The sequence below is a fragment of the Mesocricetus auratus genome, unplaced genomic scaffold, assembly GCF_017639785.1.
Source record: "Mesocricetus auratus isolate SY011 unplaced genomic scaffold, BCM_Maur_2.0 Super-Scaffold_4256, whole genome shotgun sequence".
NCBI lineage: Eukaryota > Metazoa > Chordata > Mammalia > Rodentia > Cricetidae > Mesocricetus > Mesocricetus auratus.
This window is the reverse complement of record NW_024429182.1, coordinates 105,499,689-105,518,208: the sequence shown is the minus strand read 5'-3', so window position 1 is coordinate 105,518,208 and position 18,520 is coordinate 105,499,689. Positions and strand designations below refer to the sequence as shown.

General features: G+C 41.3%; 1 protein-coding gene across 5 annotated transcripts in view; it reads left to right on the top strand.

The window, feature by feature from the left end:
- Rab30 (RAB30, member RAS oncogene family) overlaps positions 1–18,520 on the top strand; it is a 92,122-nt gene that overhangs the window by 63,015 nt on the left and 10,587 nt on the right. For all 5 annotated transcript variants that reach the window (XM_005073936.4, XM_040728456.1, XM_040728464.1 and 2 more), the window contains 3 exons: positions 7,734–7,834; positions 10,876–10,959; positions 14,852–15,035. In XM_005073936.4, coding sequence (XP_005073993.1) covers positions 7,742–7,834; positions 10,876–10,959; positions 14,852–15,035 — 361 coding nt within the window. In that variant the 5' untranslated portion in view covers positions 7,734–7,741. The remainder of the gene's footprint in view (positions 1–7,733; positions 7,835–10,875; positions 10,960–14,851; positions 15,036–18,520) is intronic.

Genomic DNA, 18,520 nt, shown 5'->3' with positions numbered 1-18,520 from the left:
TAACCTGTAAAGGGCTACATAACAAAATGTTGGAATTTATATCCTGATGCAAGAGGAGTAACCTAGCACAGGTGGGCATCTGACATCCGTGGCAGAGGAGAATAGTTAACTTGCAATAATACGAAATTAGCATCCAATGTAAAGCAAGCGTGATTGCAGCTCTGATTATAGTAATGGTTAGTAATTGCATATTTGGTCCTTTTGAATCTGCTAGAGAGCTCTTGTTTATCATGCTCTAGCTGTCTCTTCCACAGCTTCTGGGTGGGAGTGTTGTACCTGCAAGCTTGATTCTGATATGACCTGACCATTCACACTTTCCAGGGTAGTAAAACAAAGGATACTTAGTCATTTTTGAGTTTCGGATAAACAGTGTGTTTAGCATATGTCCCATATAACATTCGGGCCACATTATATTCAAAACATTATTCATGTTCATAAGTAGCTTGGCTTGGGATGTACAGGGCTCTGAGTTCCTCTTGTCACCACATACAAAAGTTTTTACATGTGTCTCCTACAATATTTGTTGGTAGGCATATATTAGATTATGTGTGTGAAAATAATAAGACATACTTAATATCTGAAATTGAAATTTAAGTTCTATCTTTGTTGTCTGCCACATTCTCTTTTCTCATGTCTGGCAACCCTACACGGCAGTCCTGACCATCTTATAGACAGCACTGACCATCTTAATGTTTAATGGTACCCCAGTGGCAGGGAATGTTAAAAGGTTTTTGTGAAGAAATAATTCCCATCTTATGTCATGTTTTGTAAATCTAAGATTAAACAAGTTGTTTACTGTTCTTTTTTTAAATTATGGCAGTATATTTAAAGCTCCAAGGTTGGGTTACACCACTGACTATTTCTCAGTGGTGTCACTGTGAAGCCACCTTAACACACACTGTCATTCATCTTGAGTATTTGTGATACTGAACAAGTGTTGAGCATCTCTGGTGGCCATTTCCATCAGCAGGCCATGATTTTGGATAGAAAATAACAACAGCAACAAAGATCTTTCTATAACATTGTGATACCATTGCTTTTTAATCCCACTATTTGAAAAAACATACACATAGACATAAGGCTATATAAATTAAAAGAAATTCTCAACTTTATATGGACAAACAAAAGACCCAGGATAGCCAAAACACCCCTGTATGATAAAGGAACTTCAGGAGGCATCACCATCCCTGACTTCAAGCTCTACTATAGAGTTATAGTAATGAAAAAAGCTTGGTATTAGTTATGGAATCAAATTGAAGACTCTGATATTAACCCACACAACTATGAACACCTGATCTTTGACAAAGAAGCTAAAACTATTCCGTGGAAAAAGAAAGTATCTTTGACAAATGCTGCTGGCATAACTGGATACTGGCATGTAGAAGACTGCAGATAGATCCATATGTATCATCATGCACAAAACTTAAGTCCAAATGGATCAAAGACCTCAACATAAATCCAGTCACACTGAACCTCTTAGAAGAGAAAGAATTGGTACAGGAGACCACTTCCTGAACATAACACCAGTAACACAGACATTGAGATCTACAATTAATAAATGGGATCTCCTGAAATCGAAAAGCTTCTGTAAGACAAAGGACACAGTCAGCAAGACAAAACGGCAGCCCACAGAATGGGAAAAGGTCTTCACCAACCCTACATCTGACAGAGGGCTGATCTCCAAAATTTATAAAGACCTCAAGAAACTAGTCTCCAAAACACCAAATAATCCAATTAAACAGTGGGGTACAGAACTAAACAGAATTCTCAATAGAGGAGTCTAAAATGACTGAGAGGCACTTGAGAAAGTGCTCAACACCCTTAGCCATTAGGGAAATGCAAATCAAAACAACTCTGAGATACCATCTTACTCCTGCCAGAATGGCTAAAATCAAAAACACCAATGACAGTTTATGCTGGAGAGGATGTGGAGAAAGGGGAACACTCCTACACTGCTGGTGGGAGTGCCAACTCATACAGCCACTTTGGAAGTCAGTGTGGATATTCCTCAAGAAAATAGGAATCAGTTTACCACAAAATCCAGCAATTCCACTCTTAGGCATATACCCAAAAGATGCACATTTATACAACAAGAATGCCTGTTCAGCTATGTTCATAGCAGCATTATTTGTAATAGCCAGAACCTGGAAACAACCTAGATACCCCTCAACTGAAGAGTGGATAGAGAAAATATGGTACATTTACACAATGGAGTACTACTCAGAAAAAAAAAAAACAATGGACTCTTGAAATTCGCAGGCAAATGGGTGGCACTAGAAGAAACCATCCTGAGTGAGGTAACCCAGTCACAAAAAGACAAACATGGTATGTACTCACTCATATATGGATTTTAGGCATGGAGCAGGGGATTGCCAGCCTGAACTTTGTTACCTGGATTAGACACACTTTTTGGAAATGGGTTTGGTGCTTATTCACCAGCCTCCTGCATTTGCTCTGTAGCTCAGGGTAGCCCTAAACTATGGAGCCCAGGATGGCTCTTGACAACTTTCTGCCTTTGCCCCACCTCCTCGCCTGGCTGTGATACACATGCTTCCCTTCTTCCTCTTCCTTCCTCCTTCCCTCTTCCTCCTTCCCCTCTCTCCCTCTATTCCTTCCCCCTACTCTTCCAGTTGTTGAGAATCTAACTATGTAGCCTATGCTGGCCTTGAACTCTTGGTGTACCTCCTGCCTCAGCACCACAAGTGCTAGATTACAGGGATCTACCATGGGGGTCTTAAGAACACAGTTTTTGAGCAAAGACAAGTCCTCTCAATATTTCTGGGGACAACCGTGGTTCAGAACTTGGAGGAGGGGACATGGCTTCTGAACTTACCAGTTTTACTGAACCCCAAAGGACAAAGGGAAAGTATATGGATCTAACAGGGAGCATAGGGTTTTAAAGGATACTTTTTAAAAAGATATGTGCTGCAAAGTCTGTTACTCTGGATGGCTTCCTTCCTTTTTTCCTTCCTTCCTTCCTTCCTTCCTTCCTTCCTTCCTTCCTTCCTTCCTTTATTGATGGTTTTCTTTTTTTAAGCTTTTAAAAACATACTCAACTTCATTTCCTGTATCTTTAAACAGTTCCTTCCTCGTTTTTCCTCATCTATTTCCTTTTCCGTTTTGAATCTCATACCCATATACATTAGAACTGCTATAACAATTATAGTATTTGGGATTTCACTTGTTCACCTCACATTTCTGTTTATTCCCTATCCCCCTGTGCCTGATACTTAGTTATATGGGTGACTGACAGTGAGTTATGGGAGTGGTATTTGAGGGGATCCAAGTCTGGCTCCCAGAGAGAGTGTACTGGGGGAGGGGCCACAGTGAGCAGCCTCAGATGGCCTGCAACCAGTGTGCAGACCCATCAGTATGGGTTTGATGCTTTCACAGCAAGGGCTTTCCAAACCACTGTGTTAAAAGGGCATAGCGGCCATTCACCTGAACTTCAGACAGTGACATTGTCACTCACAAGGCTGGAGGTGGCAGTATTCTGTTTTAAGTCACAATGGCTCATAGGTGATAAGAGTGTCTACATCATAGCGTTGTTGTGAGGACCCTGTGATTATTACTGTTGTTACCAGAATGGAAAATTCCTATAATATGCTTAGTCAGTAGCACAGCTTGCAACAATCAACAAGGTATGAGTGTTATTGTCACTGTCACTATAGAGCTGGTTTAATCTGTTTCTGAGGCTTCCCCTCCTGGGATACTGTCTCATCACAGTGATTGACAATATCTGGGCTGTTTACATCATGGCCCAAACAGAAGTACTTCCCCAGAGATGTGTTTTTATCTTAAAAGTGAACAGTCACCTTTTCATGGAACCTGGAGTACACAGTCCTATCTTAACGACACAAAGACTGCAATCATACAGAGACCAAACTTGTTTGCCCCTGAGGTTCATTTAACAAAATGTTCAAGGTTCTTGAGTAGCATGGTGGTAGAATACATAATCAGCATGTGTGAGACTCTGGATTCAAATATAGTTACACGGAAACATTGAACAAAGCATTAAAACTAATTTCTTATAGAAAGAGTATCTTTTGTTTTGTAGTTTGGTCCAGGTGGTAGTCATGCAGGCCCAGGCTGTTTGTGATTGGGCTTCCATCTTTCCTTCATATAAAAGGTATGATTCTGGCATTGATAACTCTTCTTTAAGAGCCTGATTTCTTAGATCTCTGTATCTGGACTTTTTTTCTAGATTTCTTGCTGTTTCTTTGGCATATGGCAAAAATTAGGAATAAAAGTGTGTCAAACCATCTATGCCCAGGAAAAAGATGCAGCCCAGTCCCACAATTCCCGATTCTGACTTACAAAAGGGGCTACGTGTCCTGGTTCACACAGCTTCAGGTCTCCCTGCCATCTTGTGCCCAGTACTGACTTTCTTTTTACTTTTTACTTTTATTTTTGAGACAGTCTCTGTATGTAGTCCTGGCTAGCTAGCCTGGAATTCCCAGTGTAGACCAGGTTGGCCTTGAATTTGCTAATTTTTGGGCCTTCGTCTCCCAGGTTCTGGGATTACCAGTGTGGTGCCTTCTTTTCAGTTTTAACAGCAGGTTGTTAACTGGCATGCCATCTCATTAAAGTTGATCAAGAGCCTAACATTGATTCTGCTTTAGGGAGCATGGTACAATAAGAAAGGGTTTTGCCTTTGAAACTAGGGGGGCAATGGAAAAGGGAAGGCCCATGTAGAGAGTGCCCAGCCATCACATCAGTTTATCATGTCTTTCTTGAGCTCTTCCTATGCACCAGGCCTGGTGAAAGACACTATTGGACAACTGAGTCAAGGTTGAATTAGACTCTCAACCCTTCTAATTATTAACTGTAGGAACTCAGTGTTTTCTTTTTTATGATTTGGAAATTTATTTAAAAAATTTAAAACTAAGCATACATTAAATCTGCTGTATTATGGACCACCAAAGAAAAATGACATTCTGAAATGTTTTTAGAGAAAAAAATTCATATAAGTACCTGTCTCCCTAGGAACAGTAGATGAAGGAGATAAAGGATATATTTTTTTAGTTTATTTACTTATTTTACATCTCGACTGCAGTTTCCCCTCTCTCCTCTACTCCCATTCTTTTCTCCCATAAAGGAGTTTTCGTATCAAGTTTCCATTGAATATAAAACAATATCTAGGAACAAATCACGTTATTTTTCTTCCTTAACTTTTCTTCTGCCACCATATCTTTATTTTCCACATTAAAAATTCAGAAGTGCCTCGTAGGACTGTTGTGAGGTTAAGTAGTTAATACTGTGAGATGATGGAAATGATGGAGGCGATGGTGATGATGGTGCTGATTATGGGACCATGGTTTAGCCAGACACAGTGTGAGTTCTTGTGTTTAAACAGCACGGAGATGCTGAGGGGTGGTGGAGGAGTGAAGGCAGATACAGTTAAGTAGATTATGGTGCCTAGTACTGTCTAAGAGGAAGAAGGCAGTAGGAAGTAGAAATCAGAGGGGCCCAGGCCTCCTCTCTGGTCAGGGAAACATACTAAAGGATGTTATGCTTCAGCTGAGATCTAGAGCAGAAGTGAAAGCCACCTGTTGGGGGAGGAGACAGGAAGTCATGGACTCTTGTTCTAGGCAGAAAGGTTTGAGGAGAAAAGCAGAGCTGTGGCATTTCAGAAGCTGGGGAAAAAATAGTGCACCTTGTGAGGGTTGCGAGGAGGTAATGAAATGTGACTCTAGTCATAGAGACGGAAAGTAGATGATGGGAAACTTGTGAATGAGCTTAAGGAGTTTGCTTTACCAAGACCAAGTACTGTCCTTAAGTCTTCTGATTCTGTCAGCCATCACAATTCAATGATACAGGTGCTGTGAGCTCCATTTTGTTAATGTCCCAAAGGTACAAACTGAGAAAATACAACAGCTAGGATCTGAATCCTGTTCTTTTTGGTTTTTACAGTTAGAATTTCTTTGATCACTGATGCATGGAAGCCTGGCTGTTAGGATTTGGTGCTAACCGTGGTTTCTCTCAACCTCAGTTTGCTCAAATCACATACAATATTAATCAATATTATGCTCACCAACTATTGAAAATGAAGAAATACACATAAAGGGTCAAGTATAGCGCAAGACATATAGGCAGTGGAGCCACCATATATGGGCTGAGATTCTCGCACAGAGAGAAGTGCTCTTCCTTCACAGTTCCAGTGACATGACACAGAACCCCATGAGCATCTGCCTGCATATTTGTTTGTCATCTTTCAAGGGCTGTTGAAATCCACATACAAATCACATTACTTGACAGGCTCAGCACATTGGGTTCTCCACCTGCAATCCGTTGTCAATGAGATTTAGGTCTCCTGGTAGGAGTAAGCCTGATGCTTCCCTCAACCTCCGAAAAACCTTGTCTCTAGGATTCACTGGCTTTTTCTTCTCCCTCCAGAGACTGTTCCTGTTCAGCCTAAGGCACAGTGCTCTTCAGCAGTTAGCTAGAATCATTCCTTAACTTTGTTTGTTTGTTTGTTGTTTGAGATAGTCTCCCTATGTTGCCTAGTTTGGCTTCAAACCCAAAATTCTTTTAGTCTTGGCCTCCTGGGTGTTAGATTGTTGCTCTACTTTCTAGTTGATATTTAAGCTTTCTCATGTTGGTTTTGGAGCAGATGTCTCCAGGTGGTAGAGGAATAACACAGGAGGCACCCAGATTATGATTCGTTTCATAAGAACAGGGGTTGGTGGGTAGCAAGGTCTATGAGAGGCTTTAGTTTGGTTTGTTCGTTTTTAATCTTAATGACTCTCTAAATTACTCAATGGTAATAGTCTTCTTAGTATAATTAGAGAAGCAAATGTCCACATCTAAGCAATATGCCTATTAATTAAGCCATTCTGTCTAGAGAGTAGACATTTACTAAGTGTGACTCTGCTCTAGGGTTAGGAAAAAGAGCTGGAAGACATTGTCCCTTCCCTCAAGGGTAAGGCAGACGTGAGCAAAAGAATATGTATAGCAAGTAAAGTTCTGCCGTGGAGGAATGGGAAAAAGTCACCACTTTATTTTTATCACCCATTTGGGGAATACCAGTGAAAGATTCAGAGAAAAGGAGAGGCTTGCACTGGGCTCTGATCTTGAAGAAAAATTCGGAAGGGGGACATCCCCAGTAGAGGAGAGGATTTAGCACAGCTCCTTGCAGTTAGAAGACAGTAGTCACAGGAGGCCATATAGCAATATTGTGGTTGGTAGGAGGTTGAGAGACATGGGATAGTAGGTAGAAAGTGGAGGTAGGTAGAAATGGAAGGGCAAGATGATCTCCCAATGGATGATTCCCCAAGAACCTAGGACTTGTATGAGAGTGAAGGGCCATTTATCATTTCCTCCCTTTCATGTGGTCTCCTGGCAGCTATCATTCTCTTCACACAGCCTACTAACTGCCTTAACCTCTGGATGGCTCTCCTCTCTCCCTACTTGTCTGCACTCCTGGCTTTCCACACAAAAAGAAAACACAGTTTATCCCTTCAAGGCCTATGACCTGACAGCTTGGAGGATTAAAGGTTACCAGGTGAAAGGACGTGTGTCATTTACTCTCTGCAGCCCGAGGTAGCTAGGGGAGAGTGAAGTTCATCTGTGACCAGACACCTATGTTCCTCTTTCGCTGGCAGCATCATCAGAGAGGAGCTCTCAGCTGCTCTTAAATGAGTCAGAGCTCTTGTTTCTGTGGAGTAGGTGCAGCCTAAGCTCTTGGGGACGTCTGCGGGGCCTTTCTCACTGTTTCCTGTGTTTGCTTGCAGCCGTGTAAATGAGTATGGAAGATTATGATTTCCTGTTCAAAATTGTTTTAATTGGCAACGCTGGAGTGGGGAAGACGTGCCTAGTCCGACGATTCACTCAGGTAAGGGAAATCTGGGATCCAGGCTTGGGTCTGTCTGTCTCACCTGTCTCACAGTGACGATCTGCTGGGTGGGGGGATGGGGTCCAGTGCTGACTCCTGGACTGCAGGTTCTTTAGCCACCCTTTGAAAGCTCCATCAAGTTTATAGTCAAAGGTTTTCTAAATTGCCAGAGGAGCTGGTGCCGAGGGCTTCTCCCACACATCATCTTGCTTCCTCATACGAAAAGGGGCAGGTGGTTTTGTTTTCAGTGTGTAGTATCAAAAATAGAGTTGGTTTACAAAATAGATTAGCTCATAATCATCTCAAGGTGGAAACCAATTAATATGGGCATTAAACCGAGTCCAAATTTTCATTTTTGAAAAGCCCCAGCACAGGTTAAACCTGCTCTTTCCTGCCTGTGGCCATTCTCATCCAAAACCCACAGTGAGTTGGCTTGGTTTATAACCAAACTGGTCTGCTTGTCCAAGTCTCTTAAGGAGGAACAAGCTGAGGACAGTGGCACACCTGAACGGAGCTGAATATGCTTTCTGATTTGGTTCTTTCTCATAGGACCTGAGTGCAAGTCCCCTCTATCACTGGCTAAGGTTATGTATTTGTTTTTGTACAGAAATTAGTGAAAAACCATTCTCAAGTTGAAAAGCCCAAATGATGCCCTTTTTCTGGATCATCATGCATATAGCATGCTTTTGTGACAGGTACTTTGGGAACATTGAGACAGTTCTTCTAAGGCTTAAGGTGCCCTGGTGTCAGGGAAAGAGCCCTGACTCAAGGTTTGCTACCAGATGCTAGTCTTGATCCCGGTGCCCACCTTCCCTCCCCAAGCCTCTCCACTGCATGTGACAGGCTGGCGAGCTCCAAGCCCCCTTTCACTGCAGCCGGTGAGTCTGGAAAACTGGAGTGGCAGATTGGGAAGCCCAGCCAGCTTTAGGGCTATTGGTTGCTGGAAATGTCAAGGTTTTTCCTGTGTTGAGTGACCACAGACAGGGGCTCATGTGCTCACCCAGTCTTGGTCTGATGAAATCAAAAGTAAAAAAGCCAACCAACATCTGGAGTTCAGTCACCTGTCACAGAGAGATACTGGAAACTCCAGCTGGTTTCACACCCACCGAACCTTAGCAGTCTTTCTTGCTTCTGTAAGGAGGACACGCCCACATATTTTCCATAGAGAAAGGTTTGTTTCTTAGGGCTTTTTTTTAGAGTTTGCTTAATGGTATCTTTTTCCTGAAGGGCACTTAGTGATTCTTCAGTCCAGTTCCCTATACAGGCCCAGAGGGTCCCAGTGACATGCTTGTGATCTTGAGGCATATAGCTGGCAAAGCTGGGACCCTAGGGTCCTGCTTTTTGGCCCAGTGATCTTTCCATAGTTCTCTAACCCCTGGGACCACTCTCCTCAAAAATCATAAGATAAACCCTGCCGTTTAAAAGGGAAGTGTTTTGTTTTTGATCAGTAACTCTACCAACAAACATGTTTTTCTTATTTTTCTTTTCCATCTACTTTTATCTCTATCCCTTCAACTTGCCCTAAAGTTCATATTTCATAGACAGGCTTATGTATGTTTTTATTATTTAGTAAGCAGTTACAATGAATTGGATTCAGCTGGTTTTGAGATAGGAAGGTTTGGGGAACAAAGTGGGGGGTGCTTGGGAAAGATTTTTTTTTTTGGTATTTGTTAGTCTGCACACAGCTGGAGCTAGAAACCTGAAGCTTGGCAGCCTTCTGTCTGAGCCAAGCCAAACAGGAAAATTGGTTAAATATTTGTAAATAAAGTTATGAAAGTTTATATCTACATCGTTTGCAGATATACAATGAAGCTTTTGCTTTTGGCTTGAAGCTCCGTGTTTTGAGTTCAAACTTTAATTAAGGAACTCTCTTGTTAGGGGATGGATTTAATTAAAGATGTCCCAGTCTTAGCTGCAAGAGCTAATAAAGTCCATTTTGCTTTATTCCTGGAATTCTGCAATCTGAAGAGGGAAGAGACTAAGTAAAGACTTTTTCTTCGTGGAAGTCCTTGCTACCTCAACCCTCTCCTAAGCTTACAGGAAATATGAAAAAGTTAATTACATTATACGTGCAGTTTTGCTAATGTCCCGATTGTCTTGAAACTTGTGTTTCCAGTTTAAGGTAATACACTTTTCTCCTGTTTCTTGCTTTCAGTAACTTCAAACTCAGTGATTTTGAGGTCTAGAGAGGGGGAGTGGTTTGTCTGGGGTCACCTGCCGCCTTCTTTTCTGATGCTGCCTCTACTCTGCTGTCTTTCTAAGGACTTCATTTCCCAGAGTCATTCATCTGGACTGTGTTTAATTGTGTGTGTGTCCATATGGACTGTATGTAATTGTGTGGGTGTCTATCTGGACTGTGTAATTGTGTAGGTATCCATCTGGACTATATGTAATTGTATTTGTGTGTGTGTGTGTGTGTCTGTCTATTTGGACTATGTATAATTGTATGTGTGTCCATCTGGACTGTGTAATTGTGTGTCTTTCTGTCAGGATTATGTAATTGTGTATGTGCCCATCTGGGCTGTGTATAATTATGTGTGTCCATCCAGGTATAATTGTGTGTGTATGCCTGAACTGTGTGTACTTGTGTGTGTGGTACAGTGTACCTCAGGCTGGCAACCGTCCTGAGGCCCAGGAAAACTCAGAAGCTCCATGTCTTTCTCTCACTCTCAGAACTCTCCACGTTTCACTCCCTCTTTGTTTTAACCACCTTTTCTTTCCCCATCTGAACAGTCCTGATGTCATTCTGGTGACTCATTCCTCCCCACTCTCATCCTCCTGTCTGAGTTTTAGAACCAGCACCTCTCACTGCCCCTTCAAGATTCTCTCCTTTACAGACTCTTGCTTTGTCCTTCTTTTCTGTGTTTGCTTCTGTCACCATTTCTCTCTCCATTTTCCTCTCCCCTCCTTTCTTCCCTTCCAAACATGATGCTAAGCAGAGTACTCTCTTCTACCAGGTCCCTCAAAGGATGGGTTGGGGAGGAAAATCCACTTATTTGGAAGATATGCTCAAATGTTACTTGCCATTATTTCTTCCTTAGGGTCTTTTCCCCCCAGGTCAAGGAGCCACAATTGGAGTTGATTTTATGATTAAGACAGTGGAGATTAATGGTGAAAAGGTAAAGGTAAGAAGCTAAATTTATAGTAAACCTTTGATGTGTTCTCTAAGTGTTTAGGGGAGTAAGTACAGTCATTTTTTTCATGACATTTATTAAACCGCTTCATTCAAACCTACATTGAAAATGATACACTGGGGTGGAGCTCTGTCTCTGTGTCTGTCTAGCATGTAGGAAACTCTGGATTAAGCTAGGTATAGGAGTGCATACCTGTAATCTCACCTAGGAGTCAGGTAGAAGAATGATTGCAAAATCAAGGTCATCCCTAACCTAGCAAATTGGAGACCAGCATATGTTACACGGGAACCTGTCCCTAAAGAAAAAAAAACACAGAAGCAATTTAGGGATGATATTTATTGGTATGAAGACAGTGGGGCAAATAACATTTCCCTGGTGTATCCGAACTGATGTGAAAACAAAATAGGTATTGTTTTTTTATTTTAAAGTTGGACCAATAATGTTTCTCTTCTAAATAAAAGCTCTATTTGGCAATGCCTCCTGATTCCACATTTCATTGTAGGAAGGGTAGGTAATTCAGTCACACGAGTTGCTTATTAAAATTATTCTTTCTCCCACTGTGTCCAAGAAAGGACCTTTGACCTTTACTCTGTCTTTCACTTGGTGCTTTCTAGATGGCTTGGTACTTAGAAGTGGGAGTAGAGTATGTCCAGAAACAGGAGGCAGTATGTTTACTGAGTATGTATTACAAGTTAGTGTCTCTGATTGATGCTTTTATGCATGTTACCGTTGTTATTTTAATTCTTAGTATGATCTCTGGGAAGGAGATGGTATTGTCCTTACCATACAAGCTTTAGAAGTTACTTACTTACTTAATTTACTTAATCATGTCTGTACCCTGGAAGGGAGACAAACAGGATCTAAAACTCACTTGCTAAACTGAATTCTTCTAACCCCATGGGGTCTCCTGTGGGATAAGAGTGGAGTGAAGACACAATAGGCTCATCACCTTGCAGAAAGAGAAGGAAGTGATGGAAACAAGTATGAGGTGAAGGGCTGAGAGAAGGCTTAGAGGTTGAGTGCATACTCTCTTGTGTATGACCTGAGTTTGGTTTCCAGCACCCATGTTATTCCCGACTGTCCAATACTTTCTTCTGGCCTGTGCTTACAGGCACCTATACTCACCTGCACATGTGCCTACACACACACACACACACACACACACACACACACACACACACACACACATGCAGAGATTCACTTGTTTCTGCTTCCTGAGTGCTTGTACTAAAGACTTGCACCACCACCGGACACAAGAGGTTGTTTTATCGTTAATCATCTGGGTTACACAGATAGGAGATTCATGAACATAGGTATGAATATTTTTTCCTCAATATATATTTTTATTTAAATTAGAAACATGAATGCTTCACATGTCAATCCCAGCTCCCTCTCCCACCTAGGTATGAATATTCTTTCTTTTGATGATCCATCTGTCTGTCCATCTTGTGTTGTAGTAGGATGCATTGTGTATAACACCAAGGTAGGTGAAGCGTCAATGACTTTTAGAACTTACTGATATCTAGCTCTGAAAACACTTTGTCTCAGATCTTTCAAACCCCACTAATCTTCTAAGAATATCTAATCAATTCCTCCTTTGTGATTCCACAATCATATGTTCATCTCATTAACTATTCAACTGTGCCCACTAATAAATAAATACACACACACACACACACACACACAGTGTTAGGAAGGAAACAAAGGCATGAAGTCAGAGAGATAACCTTGGTCCTCAAAGAACTTAATCCACTTAACGAGGACAGCCTAGCAAACTGAACAAGACGTTGCTGTGAAGGGCAGGCAATAGCGGTGCATGCAGTAAGAGAACAGGCGAGCAGTGTAGTAGCCCTGTGCTCTATGTGAGAGTGGCAAGGAAATCCATGACTTCAGTGTTCATGACACATTGACAGACGATAGACTAATATTGGGAGACACTCTGTCTTTGGTTCCTCTTTGAGAGGCCATTGCTAATCAATTGTGGATTTGGGTTCCTTGTAGACCATGTTCTCTTAGGTCAGGGATTGTGTTATAGTCATTTAGGGCTCTGCAAAGGATGAAAAGAGACAAGGGATCATAGAGAAAGGTGATGAAACTAATTTGAGTTATAGACAATGGAATATAAGCATCTTTAACAATCAACTGTCAGGCTAGACACAGGCAGTCCTCTATGAGAAGGAGGCATATATCTCATCAAGGCCATACAATCACTATTTAAGAAAATATTTTGATGCTTAAAGTAGTTCCCAAGATATCCAGTCATGAACGCAGCATTTTCTAATGACTGATAGTATCCAAATCCCAGTCAACAGTGTTTGAGAGGCTGAATGAGGCTTTAAAACAATAGTCAGCTATTTGAAGGCACATCTTGGCAGAAGGGGACCATGGCCCTACTTTGAGGCAGAGAGGAGAAATAGCTTTTGTTCCAGCACAAACTGGCATGTGTATGTTTGCATTTAGCACACAGAGACTTTAGTTTATATCATCAAAGAGCTGCTGCAACTTCAAATCAAAGGAGAATGTGTGCACTGGCTCGTGGCAGGAGCTACTGGTCACTGCTCAGTGTCTTCAGCAAAATTGCTATGGGGCCAGGGTGACACCAAGTGACTGTTGGATGTAGATGTACATTTAAATGAGCTTGCAATGGCAAAAGCAACAGGCTGTGCTCAACTCAGTTCTGAACTGGGGATAGAAGACCTGGAGTTTGACTCCCAGCTTTGTGGGTACCTGGGTGGAAGAAAGCATTTTTATTCAGCTTGCCTACTGCATTAGGAGAAGGGATAAGGAAGAGTTGAGATCATCAGTTAAAAACATAAGCATCTGCTCTTTGTCCCAGGTGTACTGTATTTGGTGATTAAAACTAGGTCCTGCTTCCTCCTGTATGAACTTTTAAATCAAGTAGGCCAGACAAATATTAAACAAACTATTTCTAGTACATGATTAAGATATGTCAGTTGCTCTTGGGGGAGATGATATAAAGTATTGTAAGGGAAACTGTGGTGGCAGAAGGTTCTGGAAGGCCTTACCAGAGGAAGCAGTAAAGAGGTTAATTTACCTGTGACCTAGGGATTTATAGTGATGCTGATGGTGATGTTCTCATCTCCCCAAATACTCTGCTCTATATAAAGAGTTGTGTCTGCTGAAAGGTTGAGGGGAAGAGATTTGGGAAGTATTTTTCCTTCTTTCTTATTAAACCATAGTTTGCTATGTTTAGAAATAGTAGATTAGATGACTTATGAAAACCTTTTTTAACAGAAGTGGAGTCCAAAGGTGACTTAAAGTCATAGAGCTTAATGTGATGGTGGCAGGGTATGACTGTAATAGCATCATTCCTATTTTCATTAAAAATGATCATGTCTTGATATGTACGTTAGAATTTTAAACTGTTGTACTTTCTTTCTTTCGGTTGTTGACCGAAATGCCAATGACCACAGAGCAATAGCTTGCTCTCTGTTGCAGTGCATGTGTGTGTATCCAGCCTAAGGACAAGAACACAGTGTTCATAGTGAGTGTTGAATTGTCTGTGAGACCCGAACCAGTTACGGATCTCTCTGTGCTTTAGTTTCCTGAAGAAGGAAGTGTTGCATTATAATAGTACCTATCTTATAGGATTCATTGTGAAAATTATTATTGCATATAAAATGAATAGAATAGAGCTTGCAATGTTATAAATGCATAATAGGTTTTTTTTTTAGATAAAAGAGAAGTTTTAAACAAACAAAACCAGGAAAGAGAATAAGCCCTTTACCCAAACCAGAAACACCTCAGGGCAGACAACAACCATGAAATTGTTTGGGTGATGTTCCCATTTCTGAGCTATAGCAAAGGGATGCTCTTTTGTTTCCTACTCTTCCAAGCTGATCCCAGTCTTCTCCCTCTACAGTTACAGATCTGGGACACTGCAGGTCAAGAGAGATTTCGTTCAATCACCCAAAGTTATTACCGCAGCGCCAATGCCTTGATCCTTACCTATGACATCACCTGTGAGGAATCCTTCCGTTGCCTTCCTGAGTGGTTGCGAGAGATAGAACAGTATGCTAGCAATAAAGTCATCACTGTGTTAGTGGGTAAGTAAGAGCTTATGAAGAAGAGCATGATGTGAGATCATCAGAAAATTTATGATCATGTAATGCTTGTGTGCTGGTACCTTCCAAGAACATACTGAATAGTTACCTGAGTATATAATCAACATTCAGTTGCACAACTGAGGAGGACATGAAGTAAGTTCTAGCCCATGGTGATAATTTAGAAAAATAAACAAAAATATTGCTGATTTTCCTATCAGTGTAGGTGAAAGAGAAGATGGTGGATAATGCTGATGTAAAAGTAAAATAAATCAAGTTGATGAGGAATTCATACTGAAGCAGCTAGTCTTTTAAAACATATACTTTGGTGAATTTTTCTCTTCTTTCTTTATGCTGACTTAAGATATCCCTCCTGTGTTTCAGAATCCACTAAGGGAAATGCTGCAGTTTGTTTCATCTTGTAGGAGGAGGGGGCCTGTTTAATGTAGAGAAACCAGAAAATAACACTTGGTTTTCTATGATGATAAATGCACTCATTAAAAATGGAATTACTGGGCCCTGGGAGATAACTGAGTTGGGAAAGTCCTTGCTGCACAAGCATGAGTACTGGAGTTAGATCCTTAGTATCCATGTAAAGACCTGGGCGTGGTGGCCCTTGCTTGTAATCCCAGAGAAGGCAGAGAGAGGAGGACCCCTGGGCATTGGTGACCAGTCAGCCTAGCCTAATTGTGGAGTCCCAGGTCTCACTGACTGTATCATTCATGGAAAACAAAACCAAATCAAGGTGAGGAACAAATTAGACCTTTGGTCTTCAAATGCATGTTTGCACACACACACACACACACACACACACACACACACACACACACACACACACACACACAGAGCCATAAAATGGACCATTTCGGCCGGATGTCACTCGGGAGGCAGAGGCAGGCGGATCTTTGTGAGTTCGAGACCAGCCTGGTCTACAGAGTGAGTTCCAGGACAGCCTCCAAAACAATACAGAGAAACCTTGTCTGAAAAAAAATGGATCATTTCATTATAAACTCTTCTGGTTGAGAATGAAAAGTGGCATCAACTACCTGCTTGTTAAAATATTTTCTTCTTGGAAAGGAATTTTGCTGTATATTTTCATGATTTGAATTTTAGAAAGAGAGAAAACTACAGAAAGCATCATTAAATTACAAATTATGGCTAACAGTAAGCTGGGCAAACATTTTTTCTTTTATTGGAAATTGATTTTTTTCACTTACCTTCATTACAGTTTCCCCTCCCTCTTCTTCTCCCAGTTCCTCCCTACCTCCTCTTCCACCTGGGTACACACCCTTTCTGTTTTTATTAGAAAACAAACAGGCTTCTAAGGGATAATAATAAAATAAAATGAGATAAACCAAAAACTAACATATTGGTGTTGGACAAGACAAGGAAAAGAACTCAAGAGGAGGCACAAGAATCAGAGACCCATTCGTTTGTATCCTCAGAAATCCCATAAAAACCCACTGAATTAGAAGTCATAATGTATACGCAGAAGACCTGGTGCAGACCTCCTCAGGCCCTGTGCATGCTGCCTCAGTCTCTGTGAGTTCATATGTGCTTTGACCATGTTGATTTTGAGGGCACTGCTTTTTTTTGGTGTCCTCTGGATTTTATATTCTTTCCATTTCTTTTTCACAGGGTTCCCTGAGCCTTGAAGGGAGGGATTTGATGGAGACATACTGTTTGGGATTGAGGGTTCCAAGGTCTCTCACTCCCTGCATAATGTCTGGTTGTGGTCTTCTGTATTTGTTCCCATTTGCTATAGGAGGGAGCTTCTCTAATGCTAGCAGAGCAAGGTACTGATCTACAAGTATAGCAGAATATCATTAGGAGTTGTTTTATTGTCTTTTTTCAGAGAATAGTAGTATTTTGTTTTACCCTCGGTCTCTCCCTGCGCTGTCTAGTCTCTGGTTATTGGTCACCCATGCAATGTTGGGTATGGGTTCCATCTTGTGGAATGGGCCTTAAGTCAAGTCAGATATTGGTTGGTTGCTTCCACAAGCTGTGCCACCATTGCCCTAGCATATCTTGTAGGCAGACAGCATTTTAGATCAAGGGTTTGTGGCTGACTTGGTGTTTACATTTCTCTTTTGGTACTGTGCAGAGCACTTTCTGTGCCAAAGATGCTAGAATGTAGCGTGAAAGGCTCTGTATAGGCACCAGCTCGACTTCTCTATGTTCAGTGATTGTGTAGGTGTTGTCTTCTGCAATGGGACGCTGTTTGTGGAAAGCAACCTATAGTCTTGGCAAAAGCCTAGGTTGTTTGGGGATTCCTATGGGATCCCTTTGGCCAACAACTCAAAGATGTAACTAGATCTCAGCTCCACTTCTGGAAGCTTTATTTATGACAAGAGATGGCCAGTTGGGACTGTCTCCCCCATTATTTGGTGATTCCTTTAGATTGCCTTTATATATGTATGTATTTTAGTAAGTTACTACTTTATTAAGCTTTCCATACTATCTCTCAACTAGCCCTTAATTTAAGCTGTCTCTTCCTGTATTCCCTCCCACAATCCCGTTTCCCCGACTTGATCCTCCTCAGTCATTTGAGTTTCCTCTATTAAGATTTTTTTGTTTAGATCTGTATCCCATTTTTAATTGGGTTATTTGTTTTCTCGATATCTAGTTTCTTGAATTCTTTATATATTTTGGATGTTAGCCCTCAATCAGATGTGTAGTTCATAAAAATCTTTTCCCGTTCTGTAGGCTGCCATGTTGCCTGAATGACAGTGTGCTTTGCTGGAACAAACATTTTATAATAAGCATTATGACTGGTGTATAAATACCAGGAATCATAGGGCCCTAATTTTTAGATGAGGAAACTGATGCTGAGAAATTCTTTCTGACATCAAACAAAATTTAAAGTCAACTAACTCCCCACTTTTCCTCTTGGCTCCTGGTCCTGAAAACCCCCATACCTAAGGAGAACCTTGACCATGAAGCATGTGAAAGTCTATAGCTCTGAACTGTCCTTGTATTCCACAGGAAACCCTTGAGAACTTGAGTCTGTCAAAACTTTACTGTTGGGCATTTTAAATAAGGAAGATAAAGGAAGACTTGAAGGGAGATAGGAAGGATCAGCACCTCCCCCCCACCTGCCTTGCCCCCAATGTGCTCTGGCTATCCTGGAACTCATTATGTAGAACAGACTGGCCTCAAGCTCACAGAGATCTGCCTGCCTCTGCCTCACAAGTGCCAGGATTAAAGATGTGTATCACCATGACTGGCCTTTTATTCCCTTTGCTCAGTGGTTTCCAATATAATGAGTTGGTTTCTTAGGATCTTCCAAATACAACTATTGATATTCACTTGTATTTTTAATATGCTGTGGACTTCAGAACTTAAGTGTACAGTCAGCATATCCTGTGCAATTATTACCACCCGTGTCTCCATTGTTCCATCATTGACATGGGAAGCTTCTTCAAATGAGTCTCTAAATCCTTTTCACGTAACTCCAGGAGTGTTTGAGACAATTTCCCTGATCTCTG